This window comes from Abramis brama (assembly GCF_963993115.1).
Source record: "Abramis brama genome assembly, chromosome: 1".
Classification (NCBI taxonomy): Eukaryota; Metazoa; Chordata; class Actinopteri; order Cypriniformes; family Leuciscidae; genus Abramis; species Abramis brama.
Window position 1 is genome coordinate 7,253,598 of NC_139963.1, and position 14,974 is coordinate 7,268,571.

At 36.3% G+C, this 14,974-nt stretch overlaps 1 protein-coding gene and 1 long non-coding RNA gene across 5 annotated transcripts in view; one reads left to right on the forward strand and one right to left on the reverse strand.

The window, feature by feature from the left end:
* LOC311079578 (uncharacterized protein) overlaps positions 1-14,974 on the reverse strand; it is a 447,200-nt gene that overhangs the window by 399,625 nt on the left and 32,601 nt on the right. Inside the window, exons 7-9 of one of the 4 annotated variants that reach the window (XM_084109137.1) lie at positions 6,049-6,222; positions 2,247-2,411; positions 447-608 (exon numbers count right to left, since the gene is read on the reverse strand). The exons of 2 other annotated variants lie outside the window; for them this stretch is intronic. In XM_084109137.1, the coding sequence (XP_083965263.1) occupies positions 447-608; positions 2,247-2,411; positions 6,049-6,222 (501 nt within the window). The remainder of the gene's footprint in view (positions 1-446; positions 609-2,246; positions 2,412-6,048; positions 6,223-14,974) is intronic. One more of the 4 variants, XM_084109135.1, reaches the window with a different exon arrangement.
* Positions 8,224-14,974, forward strand: part of LOC311080038 — a 98,397-nt gene continuing 91,646 nt past the window's right edge. The window contains exon 1 of the long non-coding RNA XR_014605503.1: positions 8,224-8,705. This is a non-coding gene — a long non-coding RNA (uncharacterized lncRNA). The remainder of the gene's footprint in view (positions 8,706-14,974) is intronic.

Consider the following 14,974-nt stretch of genomic DNA (forward strand, 5'->3'; position numbering starts at 1 on the left):
AGCTCAAACGTGCTCCGTAACACAAGAATAACTCTCACACATTCTCACACATCAAGCAAGCATGTCTAAGCTTCCGTTTAACATAACTGATGTGTGCTTTGATGAATTTTAGAGTCAATTAAATCTGTTAATCATATAAAGTGTCTCTTTTCTGTCTCTTCAGAAAATTTGGATTAAACTAAATTCAAATAGATCAGTTTTACAATCTCTTTATGAACTTTTTGAAGCATTGAAGTGGTAGCACTGTCAATGGAGGGACAGAAATATCTCAGATTATATTAAGAATGTCTTCATTTCTGTTCTGAAAATGAATGAAAGTCTTACAGGTTTGGAACGATATGAGGGTGAGAAAATTATGACAGAATTTTCATTTTTTGGTAACTAACCCTTTAAAAAAACAAAACCAATCACACCAGACAGGATTATTGTTATATTACTTAACATACTTGAGTTTGTCCAGATGGTTGAGTGTATCAGAGAGCAGCTTCAGTCCTGATTCTCCTGGGTGATTGTAGCTCAGATCCAGCTCTCTCAGGTGTGAAGGGTTTGAACTCAGAGCTGAAGCCAGAGCAGCACAACCTTCCTCTGTCACCAAACACTGAGATAATCTACAACAGCAGTAAGTGTCCATGTTAGTGTATAACACAATACTAATTTATGTAATTTAAGGTAATAGCCATCTCTGTGAACTTTTTTCTGCAGTGCATCAAAAAAGGAAAACAAAATTCTGCAAATATTTGTCACACAGACAAGAGTAATATATCTGTAGATACTAGGGATGTTAATTTTAACAAATTCCCATTATCGATCGTCGTTTAAATGAATGATCAATTAATTGATTAATCGTTAGCCATAGCACTGCATATGAGTCTGCTGCAGTGGCATATGGCCAACAGCATGACAGGGTGTGCAAATACTGCACAAAATGCTGTTCCTCACCAAATTAATGAGAATGGTTTTTAATCTAAATAAAGGGCTAGTAGGATTGTAAAATGTTTCAATGTGATCGATCATTTAATTAAATTAATTAAATTTAATAATCAAATATAACGACTAATGAAAAGTGTCACCATCGCCTCAGATGCATGCTTTGAATATGTGACTGTTGTGGACATGCTCTTCCAGGAACAATGCGCTGAAAATGGCAACTAACCCAATGAATTCACAACGATTTAATAAAACAGTGTTCTCATGTTATGTAATATGACAGTCCTAATCATAGTTATTATTAACCGTGCATTGCTGTTTGAGCTGCGAGCTTAATGAATACCGTTAAACTGCACTTTGCTAGCACGTTATTTAACTCAAAGAAACGCATCCTATATGAGATTAATCAGATATATACAAAATAAACATAATATTACAAATGATATCTGCACAAATGAAGTGAATGCACAAGTTACGTGCCATTCAGAAATACTCATGTTGTGGACGTGCTATTTCTGGAGCAACGCGACTATGGCAACTAAACCAAAATAATTCACAATATTTTATTACAGTCCATATTGGACAGTCCAATAGTCATTATTAGTCGTGCATTGCCGTTTGAGCTGCGTGCGCTGAAACTGAAGAGGATCACTGTATGCTTTACTACGTTAATTCGTAACCAAATGCATCCTATATGGCGTACACAAAATAAACACAACATTACAACTTACATTTGCACAAAACAAAAGGCTGCGAATGCACACACAAACTTATAGTCATGATGAAAGGTGTCAAGGTGTAAAATGGTCCCAAACATAACTCCGGCGTGCTCGCTATACATGTTTTGTGGTTGAGCAGTACGCACGCGCATGAACCTGCTTAATCGATGATCGATAAGTTTTAGCGATTAAATGTATTATCGACAATTAATCGATCGTCGATTAATCGTTAACATCCTTAGTAGATACATATAAGTGTCTACTTTTAAATGATCCTATTCAAAATGAAAACAAATATTCTCTGTTTATATAATCTGTATAAGAGAGAGTGATGTAACTGACTCTCGTGTCAGTTTCCAGCAAATGTGAACATGCCAACAGAAAGCGCACTGTATTCATATGGTAATGATCTGAGGCAATTCATGCAAACAGAGTCAACACCCACATCAACTCAAATGCATCACGTTTCATCAGAATGATCATATTCATTTACTTCAATTTTGGGATGCAGTGAGAAATAATTCTGGAATAAGAATAATTTCACAATAAATTTTCCAGGATATGTCCTTGTGTGGTTATTTTTCACAGACCCTCAAATACCTCAGTATGTTGAGATGACAGTTTAGCCCAGCACAAAGCAGCTTTACTCCTGAATCCTGCAGGCCATTGTTACTCAGGTCCAGCTCTCTCAGGGAGGAGTTTGATGACTGTAGAACTGAAGACACAATTTCACAGCACTGATCGGTGAGCTTACAGCATGCCAACCTAAACAGGGGAGAAATAAGAAACAAATAATTACAAAAACAATATTATTAATACAAACTGGTGTTTTAGAGCACTGTATGCATTGTCTGATGTTTTTGAGAAAGGTCTGCAAAGAACATGAATGTAAAGGCCCCAATATACTTCAATGGAAATCGTTCTCTTAAAAAAAATATTTATTTAAATCAATAACAATTTTAGTCACCACTAATTTTTTCTTGGTTTTCTTTCACACATACATAGAAATACATAAACAGTGAACCCGTGCAAATACGTCAATTGGTAGTAACAGGGTTTATACAACAGTAGATTCACATGTCCACATTAACTCTAAAATTTGGAATGCGGTGAGAAATAGGGCTGGGTAAAAAAAATAGATTTCTCGATTTTAATCGATTCTCATTTTTACGAAACGATATCGATTCTTAAATCCCAAGAATCGATTAGTCATCCTGTTTTCAGTTGATGAATGAATGGAACATTGTTGCGCGCATCCCATCCAATAAATCGCAATAATCTTTGTGCTTTGTTATTATTGATATGAAACAAAGTCTCAGATTTCAAATTACGTCCATCTTCTCACGAAATTCAAAAACATAAATACCGTTTTGGCGCTGTGGCGTGAGATCGCTCTGGCTCAGCTCAAGAGAAGCAGCAGAGGGGAGCGCACATGATCTTCTCTTCCGCCTTAATACCAGTTACAGCGCGAAATAAACATGAATGAGCATCTGAAAGTGTGTTAAAAGATAGAGTACAACTTATCAAAGTCCGTATCATGTCACATGGAATCGCTCAATCAGTGTTTCAACCGTGGAAAGACGTTAGTAAACAATGTCATGTAACGTCACATTTACCTCAGAAAAAAATCCAGCAGTGACCATAAACTTGTTAAACTTGGAGCATTTTGTTAAATATATGCACCATATTACATATTCATTATCATTTTTAATGTTCTTCAATATTTAATGCATGTTTGAATTAATCTGGAAAGTTTATGACAGCCACCATTTACATTTTTATATAATTTCATATAACTTTATTATTATAAAAATAAATAAGTGTATTTTAAGTGTTTGTATACAAATCAGTTAATTTTTACTTTCAATATTATAGTAGGCTAATGAAGCCTATAGGCTACCACTGACTCCCATAGTTTATAATAATAGTTAAGAGATTTGTTTTCCTTGAGAAAATTTGCAATGTATTGTACCTGATATCCAAAATAATCGATATTGAATCGAATCGAATCGTAATCGAAATCGAATCGAATTGCAAGCTTGTGAATCGAAATCGAATCGAATTGTAAAATTTATGTCAATACCCAGCCCTAGTGAGAAATAATCCTGGAAGAATTTACCTCAGAAAAAGAGCAAAACTGTGGTTTCCGTTTTAATATGAGGGACTTGATATATCTGAGGATATCATTTATGATGAGCAAGTTATTTATTTTTACATTAGAAAATATGCTATTTTTTTACATAAACATGCACTATAAAAAAGTGAAAGTGCAGTTGTTGCTTTAAGGAGGTATTTCTAACTGATTCTACCTATACATTCTAATTTTGTTGTTGTAACCTAATTCAATCAGGTTTATTTAACATAAAACAAGGGAATGCTGTTTTAACTTAACTGAGTTACACTGACCCAATATACAATTTCCAATAAAGTTCAGGATGGACACATTCGACACATGCGCACTATGACTGAACCAGACCTATAGAGGGCAGTATAGTCATGACTCGTTTCTGCAAAAGGAAATCTGCTCTGAATGACAAAGAAGGAAAAAAGGTTTTGTTTGCTTTTATTTGGAGTATTTGGCATTTGGAGTATAGATTGATGTGAAAAAATAAAGCATTTCAGAATAATTTTGCCACGATATGTCCCTCAAGTGACTTGACTTGACTTTGCCTGCTCCTTGTAATCAGCAGATTTTGCTTCAATGAGAAATTGTGATTTGGGGTTATTATACACATTATGCTGCATCAAAGTGAAAATCAAAACTGACATTATACAACAAACATACACTCCAAAAAAATGTTTTACCTCTTGTTCAGTTTAATTAATTAAAATAAGCTAAAGTAAAACAATTTAACTTAAAGCATCGTAAGCCTAAATAGATCGTAGAGCCATTGCCGCCAACTTGGAAAAATATTTATTATTATTAATTATTAATATGATTAAAATATGCATTTATTTATAATTTTTTTTTCCTATTTAGCACCAAAACTCTGGAACAGTCTTCCTACCATTGTCCGGGAAGCAGACACACTCTGTCAGTTCAAAGCCAGATTAAAGACACATCTCTTTGACCTAGCATTCACATAATACATTATAGACTTCTATAATTTAATGTTAGGCTGCATATATTAGGTCAGCCGGAACCGGGAACACTTCCCAAAAATCCTGATGTACTCGTTACATCATGAGAAGAATGGCATCTACGCTAATTTTAGTGTCTGTGTTTATCCCGAGGTTTTCCTGCTGCCTGCCGGATTCAGGCCGTATCCAGATCTGACGAAGGACCTTCGCCTGGACCCGATGACAATGCAGTGCTGAAGTGCCAACTAGTCTCTCCCTATGGAGGATCCCACTACCACTATACAGATAAAGCGTTGTCGGGAAAATTCGTTTCGCGTTCCTACCCCAAAGCAACAAAATAAAATAAAATTCTTTATCAAAATTTATAAGGAAAGACAAGTACTTTGTTTAGGCTTGGCTTGTAGGGAATTCCAAACCTGCGTATATTCAAACGCACATAACTATAGAACCCATTCTAAATGCGCATGTGAACGCCATCAGCATTTCTCACAGGTTCGCGTTTAAAGTCTGTGTAGAGGGAATGGTGTCGTCTTAGCGGCCCCTAATTTAATAACAAATGATCGTTGCGACAGAAGCAAATCAATCAAAACTAACTTTAGATGGAAATAACTTAACTCTGCTATAAAGCCAAAACAATCTCTGTTACCTTAAATTATACGCTTATCTCTGTAAAGCTGCTTTGAAGCAATCTACATTGTTAAAAGCGCTATATAAATGAAGATGACTTGACTTGACTTGATAAAAATGTTTGCAACCTTATGCTGCCTGTAGTGTTTTAGGTTATTTTTTTCGACATCAATCTACACTATATAATGACCAAAAAATGTAAAAATAAACAGATTTGTGATACTGAAATATTTACTTTGCTTAAGTACACAGAGCCTTAACTCAGTACTTATTTAAAGCACCTTATCTGGTGCAGATTACAGTTTAAAGTCTTTTTGGGTATGATGTGGATTTTCTCCCATTCTTCTTTGCAGGTCCTCCCATGCTCTGTGAGGTTGGATGGGGACCGTCAGACAAGGGACACCCTGGACCGATGGCCAGTCCACCACAGGGCTCACACAAAGACACATATATTCACACCTATGGGCAATTTACTGTCTCCAATTCACTTACTGTATTGTGGGGGAAAACCGGAGTGCAAGGAGGAAACCCACACCAACACAGAGAGAAAATGCAAACTCCAAACAGAAAGGCATTTAATTACATATGCGTAATGGCATTTGGAGTATAGATTGATGTGAAAAAATAAAGCATTTCAGAATAAGTTTGCCAGGATATGTCCTTGTGTGGTTATTTTTCACAGACCCTCAAATACCTCAGTATGTTGAGTTGACAGTTTAGACTCTTCAGTCCAGCACAGAGCAGCTTCACTCCTGAATCCTGCAGGCCATTGTTACTCAGGTCCAGCTCTCTCAGGGAGGAGTTTGATGACTGTAGAACTGAAGACACAATTTCACAGCACTGACCAGTGATCTTACAGCGTGCCAACCTAAACAGGGGAGAAATGAGAAACAAATCATTAAAAAAAGGTGTCTGACTGTTCAAGACTCTCTTTTGAGATCAGTGTGCTCAATGTGCCTTTTTGTCCTTCGTTATGTATATTTGGACTGTGTTGTTCGAGAAAAAAAAAAAAAAAGAAAAAAAGCCATTCTTTTAATCTCCTCCCATTCAGCTGATAGGACTATTAAGGCCTTATTTCAGGGTCTTACATTTTTTGTTTTCACAAACCACGCATAAACGTCATTTTCTGAAAACTACACACTTTTACAAACATGCTGCTCACATTTTATTGTAGCAGAGTTTGTGCTGAATACAGTGTAATCAGACTTTAGCCATAAAAGTGTTATAAGTAACAGATAAGCACAAATGTCAGGGCATGTCAAAACACATCCAGGCCCCAGAGGGTTAAAATTACTCATATCATAAAATAAGACTTTGATCATATCACCCACCAATAATCGTGTTAAATAATTGTGATTTCAATATTGACCAAAATATTCATGATTATGATTTTTGCCATAATCAAGCAGCCCTAATATATATGTACAGGTGCGTCTCAAAAAATGTGAATATCGTGTGAATATCGCCCCTTATCGTGAAAGTGCAATATTTTTCATCAGTTTTTTAATAAAGTGAAAATGTAATATATTCTAGTCTAATAACATGTAAACCAAAATGTTTCAAACCTTTGTTTATGTAAATGTCAATAACTACAGACTACAGCTCAAAAAATAAAATAATCTCAAAATATTAAAATATTAAATTTAAAATGTGATTAAATTACCATTCATACAGTATAAATACAGGGTATCTCTCTGTCTAGTTCAGTACTCTCAATCACAGTCATGGGGAAGTCTGCTGACTTGACAGCTGTCCAGAAGACAATCATTGACACAAGGAGGGTGAATCACAAAAGGTCATCGCTGAAAAGGCTAGTTCTAGTTCGCAGTGCGCTGTATCGAAGTATATTCATGGAAAGTTGACTGGAAGGAAAAAGTGTGGCAGGAAAAGGTGTACAAGCAACAGGGATGACAGCAGCCTTAAGAAGATTGTCAAGCGAAGCCGATTCAAGAACTTGGGAGGGCTTCACAAGGAGTGGACTGAAGCTGGAGTCAGTGCATCAAGAGCCACCACTCACTCATAAGCTGAAAGCTGCTATCAAAACAACCTGGGCTTCAATAATGCCTCTGCAGTGCCACAGACTGATCGCATTTGTTTGTGGTCAAAATAAACGATGCACAGCAGAAAATGTGGAAGGAAGTGCTTTTGAGTACCAACATTTTTGGCATGTTTGGGGACACGGACACGTTTACTTACTGAAGTAGGATTTTCTCCATCTCTGGAAAGATATTAATCATGATAATAAGTGTGTTCATTTATTATTAGTTGTTAAATGTCTTTCTAGTTGGCTTTTTTCTAGGGCCCTATGATTTCTGCAATAAAGAAAACGCAGACAGAATGGTGGAACTATTCATAAAAACGGAATTTACTGTATAATGCGAAATTTCACAGAATTTGTCAAATTTTTGATGAATAAATAAAAAGCAGGTCAGTATACTTAAATCAAATCATGATATAGACTAGTGTCTGTGAATATTAAAATGCAAAAAGACCTGCACAGAATCCTGCATGTTCTGCGTGTCTCTGTGTGAATGAACGACAGAAGTTTTATTTACCACACACACACGCTGAAGCACATGTGGTGCTTGCGGTGTTTTCAGCTTTTGCCGTCTCTCTATATGAGGACATGAATGCATGAATTTCATCTCCAGAGCCGCTCAGTGTCATTTCATGAACATTTTACCGTTTCATTTGAGAAAAACTATCGTCATATCATAAACACACAGAAACAACCAGTCAAAATAAAAGTTTGGTTTAACTTGACAGAAATATATTACATTCACTTGTCTAAGAAGACAACAGAGACTTTTGACCCAAAGCAAGCTGTTTTTGGGTCACTTGTGGATGTAAACAGCAAATCACAGGCTTAACCAGGCAGAAAGAAGCAGGCTGACATCATCATCTACCATGTTCAGGAGAAAAGACAACAGTGAGGAGAGCAGTCAGGAGGAAAGTGATGATGACAGCTTGTAGGATAAGTGTAGGATCTATCTATCTATCTATCTATCTATCTATCTATCTATCTATCTATCTATGTCTGCACTATGTCTGTACTTCCCTTCTGCACTGGAAGCTCCAGTCACCAAGACAAATTATTTGCGTGTGTAAACATACTTGGCAATAAAGCTCTGTGATTCTGATTCTAAAGAGATATATAAATAAACGTGACGTGACATGACTTTACTGGAGTGCCGAATTGCAAAGCTTGTGCAAACATCCACATCACTGTGATCAGATGCTTTCTTAACTACGGTTACAACGCTGTCATTTTTGTTGCGTGTTTATTTTGTTATTGTGAGGAAAGCAAGCAGCACATATTAACATATTCATCTAAACACCACTCTCAGCAGTGTGGGCTGCGCCAGGATGTTCGCTAACAGTACACCGCTGGACATGTATTTTCAAACTTCTCTTTACTCCTAAATGAAGAACGGAAAATAACTTTGCTGTGACTTGTGAGTATTTCAGGGGCTTAAAGGATTATGTCAAGTTTTGATTAGGGGTGTGACGGTTAGTATATAACCGTGAGACCGACGGTTATAGTTGAACACCGTCATTAGAACTCTATAACCGCCAAAACCGTGTTATTAAAATATTTTTTACAAACATTTTTTATCATAGAGAATGTTTAAATACTAATTAAAAACAATTGTTAACAGTGTGTGTTATTAATGGTCTACGTCATTTCCAACTGTATTTGATTCTTTGCCAAGTAGCCTACCCCCCTGACCGACCGCCAATCATCTGAGATGGAAATAACAGCTATTATATAGTGATGTGCCATTATTATGAGATTTATGAAACAAATGAAAAACATTTTTCTAATAATAAACATTAGCAATAAACATTTGCAATCGGGAGACATGGTTTTTACCACTTAATGAAGTTTTGTTTTGTAAATCGTCAGACATGATTTTTACCACTTCATTAAGTTTTGCTTTGTAGAAAACCTTTCTTTAAAGCGAATTTCGTTTTGTACAAATTGTATCTTAATTTTAATAAATGTTTCATCAACCAATTGAATGTATTTAAGAAATAAAAAGCAAATTGCCTATAGCAGACAATATAATAACCGTGACATGGATGCGCGGGCGCGCCGCGTTCACTTGCATTGCATTGTGAACTAGAACGCATCTCATCGTAAATGAATGAAACTCAGCGTAGGCCTAATACATTAGCATTAAATATCTTTGCTGCATCCTTTCTAGAACAGACAAGGGCTTTCTTACGGCTCGCATCAGCAGAGCATTGCATCGTCCATAGACCGCAAAACAATCAGCGGATGGCGGGTGCGGCTTTGAAATCTGGTCAAAAAACGTTGGTACGGATGATGAGTTTTGTGATGCGGTTGCGGTTGAAATAATACCCCATCCGCGTATCTCTATCGATAACAACATTGAACACTACACAAATATTCTTTTTTTTTATTTTTTTTTATTTAGGTGATCAAGTACCTAATCAGTGTCTGTTCGTTTATTCAAACTAAATTGTCCTATAACAGATTAACATCGCAACCCCCCCCCCAGCATACTGTATCTAATTACAGGTGAAGGAAAATATCTATACACAGGACAAAACATACAATAATCTGCTTGTTATAATTATATCAGTAGAATATATACTGTATATAAATCACACATTATTAATAACATATTACAGTTTTTCCCAATTTTTACACACATCTTTGGCCCATTGTCCCACAACTCTAAACACAAAACCAAAAACACTGTATTCAAAACGGTTTTATCTTTTTCCACAGTGTTAACCCTAGTGAAAAATAAATATACTTAAATTTTTCTATTTTATGCTACGTATACTACAAATACATTTACATATTTACGTACTTAATACAAATACCCTGCAACTGTATTGTTTGTATACTAAACTGTTATACTTAAAGTCTGCTTAATAGGAACAAGTAGTTTTGTAAGTTCCAACTAAATATATACTTAAGTATATTTGATTGTGCTAAAATGGAACTATTGCAAGTATACTTTAGGTACACATTAAATATCTTGCATTTAAATTATACAGTGATCATACTATCCTTACAAATAGTGATATCAAACACATATGTTTAATATTAAGAAATATGCATTGTGCAATAAAGAAGAACTCCAAATAAAGTTTCATTATAATATTTAGTAGGTCTCAAGCAATATACCTATGGGTTTGTAGTATAGTTAGTATGAAATAAATGTAGGCCTATTTTGAATACAATCAGACATAGGTTGTTCACTAGGTTTTTCACAGACATAGGTTATTCTGCATTCATTGCCTCTGACATGTTTTCCCGCTGTCACACACTTAAAGCTCCAATATGTAACAATTTTGTAATAAAATTTCCAAAAATAACTTGCACAGTGTGATATATTTCCTCCAGTTGTGTACTTACAATATCTCAAAAGTCTCCAAAGATTTTTTATTTCAGAGAAATTCCGATTTTAAATAACTGTCCGTCCCGGAAAAGAAATGTCGCCTCTCAGTGACGCAATGTCCGCACTATCCTTTTTTTCCGGTGTGGACCATGTAATATTCCACCACACCGGAATATCACATGGTCAAATGCGGAAGTGGTGGTTATAGCGTTATAGCCAGTATCCGAAATTAACACCCGCCAAGCGCCAAATGCGGGTAGATTTTCTGTTTGGCGAGTAAATCTCAAAAGGCTATCCGCCACACTGGCGGGTGAATGTTCGTACCAAAATATGAAATTTTAAGCGCGCACGCGCTCTTCAGAACGAGCAGAGAGAGAGAGAGAGAGCCCCGGTCGTGCGCGCGCACTCACTCACTATTCAGAGCGGTCAAGCTTCCCCGTACTTTTTGACAAGCGTCCTTGACAGGGCGGCCAGAGCTTCTTTGCAGCTCAAGTCAGCGGCGGTGTGTACGTACAGTTAACGCTCTATCTGTTGACGGCGCTGAGGGAAAAGCTCCCGCCACTGGAAGAAGCTGTCGCCGCCCATTTGTGTCCTCCTGCGCACCCATCAAAGTCGTGCAGAACGTCTTCAGCACTCGCGGATCGTGCATACTCCGCCGCTGGCCAGGCTGCTGTTTTCTCATAGCGTTTGCAACGCAATACTCATTCCCTTATCTCTCAGGGAACCGAGGTTAAGGTAACCGAGTACGTTCTGCCTTCCCTTCCACATGAGTCAGGTAACAAAACTGGAAAAAAATGTTTTTTATTTCACCCCAATTTCACCGCATTTTTTTTATTATACATTTCAAATTTTGCTCTGGACAATTTTTTTTTTGTTTGTATTAAACATAAAGGCCTACCTTATTATCTCAATTAAAAGTACTGAAATGAATGTATATGTGACAAAAAAAAGGCTGTTTATTATTTTGGCCGGTAAAAAATATGCTTGGCTGGTGGATTTTTTCATCTAACGTTACCAGTCCCCGTGGCAGGTGAGCCAAAAAGTTAATTTCGGACCCTGGTTATAGCCATAGACTGTATGGTTATAGCTGTTATGGATCACGATTACTCTTTGGCGAGTATTGAAGTGCCAACAAAGCGAAAGCGTCCATATTCGGATACACGCAGACTGTGTGACAAACGGAGGAATAAAACCCGGATAAATATCGGCCAGGCGAGAGAGCTGCGCGACAATCTTGGACTTGACAGAGACTCTGCTCTCGCGAGTGTATTGATAAACAGGTAAGCAAATCAAATTTTTTTTTTATTGTACAAGTAACGTAATAGTTACAGTAAAGATGATTTTAATAGATATGAATTAGGCTACACCACATGCCTGTAATAATATAGCATAACATTTCACGTTCCTTGCAGTTCATTAATTATGATGACATAAAATAATACAATCAGATATACAGGTAATACAAAAATGAATAAATTACCTCATCCGTGATCATGATTCATTAATTCCATTTAGATACATCGCTAGATGGTGAAAACGCATTAAAAACGACATCTCCCATCGTCACCTCCTTCATAGGGTCATCAAGCTTCGCCTTTGTTATTGTTGGAAACTGCGCCCTCTTGTGGTGAAAAAATATTACATATTGGAGCTTTAACTTGGAAACTCTTAAGAAAATCCAAAGTTACCAAAACTCATAATGACGAATTGTGCTGATGTTCATGTGCATTTTAATCTCTTAAATACATTCTTTCTACATTCTTTCTGACATGATTTGAAAACACTGAAACTGCCGAAGCTAAACCTTGACCCCCCATTGGCCTGCCCCAATGTCCTATCATTGGTTGAAACAGAAGTTGACATGTCAGACCGCTATGCTTGATCTATGTTTCGATCATGCCATAAAGTCAATGCCATCACACTCACCAGCAATCGGTTTTGCAGTACTTTTGCTAAACAACCAAACTTGCTAGAGTGCACACTATTGGGATTCTGTGTTGCAGATTTGACAAATTTGTCAGAAGGAAACCTTTAGAGCCTAGAAACTCATTGCAGCTAAAGATACAAGTCTCACTATGTATTTCAAATCTGAGAATGATGAAATTATTTTTAGATGATGGTATGTAATTTTTTTATATGAGAATTTATTTTTGTGCAAACCAAAGAAAATATGAGGTAAGAACTGAAACATAGTTTGTTTCTGCTAACAGGTGCTGTAAGGGCAGCATTTACAAACACAACTTTTGCCTACAGCGCAAATGTAACAGAGCAATTTGCTAATAAAATTATTTAATTTGTAAATATTGAAGTACTACTTCAGTGATTTATTTTTGTTGAATCCTCTGTTAACCTGTTATGATTAAATGTACAATATAATGAACTGTATTTGAGTTCTTGTTGTGTATAAAAAAATAGTATCTAAAAGTTTAGAGGAAACGTTTTGAATTGCAAAAAAAAAAATTCAAAACGTTTCCTTTACCTTTTTAATAATTTACACACTTTGAATATCAGGTAGGCTATTGCTTAATTCAATTTAAAAAAAAAATGTAGGCACTTCTCAAAATTTTGCATGGTCGCAAAGCAGCTTTATATACATGTAGAAAGTAGTTACAAAATTATGTAATTATGACAAATAAAGAAAACAACATATAGTCAGTTTGAAATGGTGAAAGAAATTCACGTACCTGATCAGAATTGTTATTACTTTACTGTATTCCTAATACACTCCAACGCACCAACCATAATACACTTTTCCCATTAATGGTACTTTAATGGCCCATGCACTTTGAAATGTGGACTTCAGCCCTTTGGGCTGTCAAATATTATGAATTATTAAGATTATCCTGAACAGTCATCAAAAATTACACAAAAAGTTACAATTTCAAACAAATTCACAAATGTTAACTGCATAAAAGGTAACAACTTAAAACGTATTCAAATAATGTCAATTAATGCGTCACATTTAAATTCGCAGCGCAATGCAAGACTTTCATTGAGTTTTACATCAGGAGCAGTCAGTTCTGCAGAACATTGAGAGTTGAAGCCCGCTGTTGGATCATCCGTGAACAGACCATTTGTGACCCGCTCTGGCGAAATGAGTCGGAAGTCGCAACGTTCCATTTTAAGATATTGGCCGATTATGTGGAAAAACAATGAAATAATAGATTTTTTTGTTGTTGTTGCTAATTTCAAAAGAACAGACATTCAAAAATAATCTCCCAAAGTTTCGTAGTCCAGATAATTGAGTAAAGGTATTTAAATGACTATTAAAATTTACAAAGTTTTACTAAATTCGCTGGAAATGAACATTGCTTTTCTCAACTCATCTCGTCACCTCTGAGCATTTCCCGGGTATCCCCTGAAACTTCACTATCTCTGCTCTCCAAATATGGTGTTACACGTTGTATAGAACCAATCAAAAAGCTTAGAAATGTACACAAACGCTGATCATTTGTCAATGGGAAGCCCCGTTTCGACTGACCGCTACGCAATTGGTCCAGCCATCCTCCTGAATGTTTGTGTTTTCATTAGATTAGTTTGTGCAGGGTATATGCAGGAATCTTGACGTTAATTTTAATACCTTTTCAAGACTTTTTCAAAACCTATCCCAAAAATATTTTTTAATACCTCACCGCCATTTCAAGCGTGGCCACGAATTAATAATACCTCAGCAGGTTATACTAATTTGTTCCCTCATTTTACTATATTGTGGCCACGTTGTAAATTTGTAAAACGTGCTGAGGTATTATTAATTCGTGGCCACGAAACAATTCACCTGAATATTCACCAATTCACAAAAAAAAGGAATAAAAAGCTGTACGAGAGTAGACGGCCTTCACTGAAGAGCTATCTTCACAGGTAAGAAAAACAGTTTAATAATTATTATTAATTCGTGGCCACGAAATAATTCACCTGAATATTCACCAATTCACAAAAATAGGTCTTTAGCATTCACTAATTAATAGTATCAAACTGTTTTTGGCCACGTTGTAATTCGTTACATCAAAATGAGGGAGGGAATTACTTCAACGTGTCCACGATTTATTAAAACGAGGGAACAAATAAGTCGTCGTGACAACTAATTATTTAGATCAGTGGACAGGGCGCAAGAACAAACAGAGAGAGAGAGACCCGGCCGCGTGCGCGCACTCTCACCGCCTTCAAACAACACGAGCGCTGTATATTGCTCTCTCTCCCTCGCGCATATCAACACAATAGTAAAAGGTTGGAAGACCGATTGTG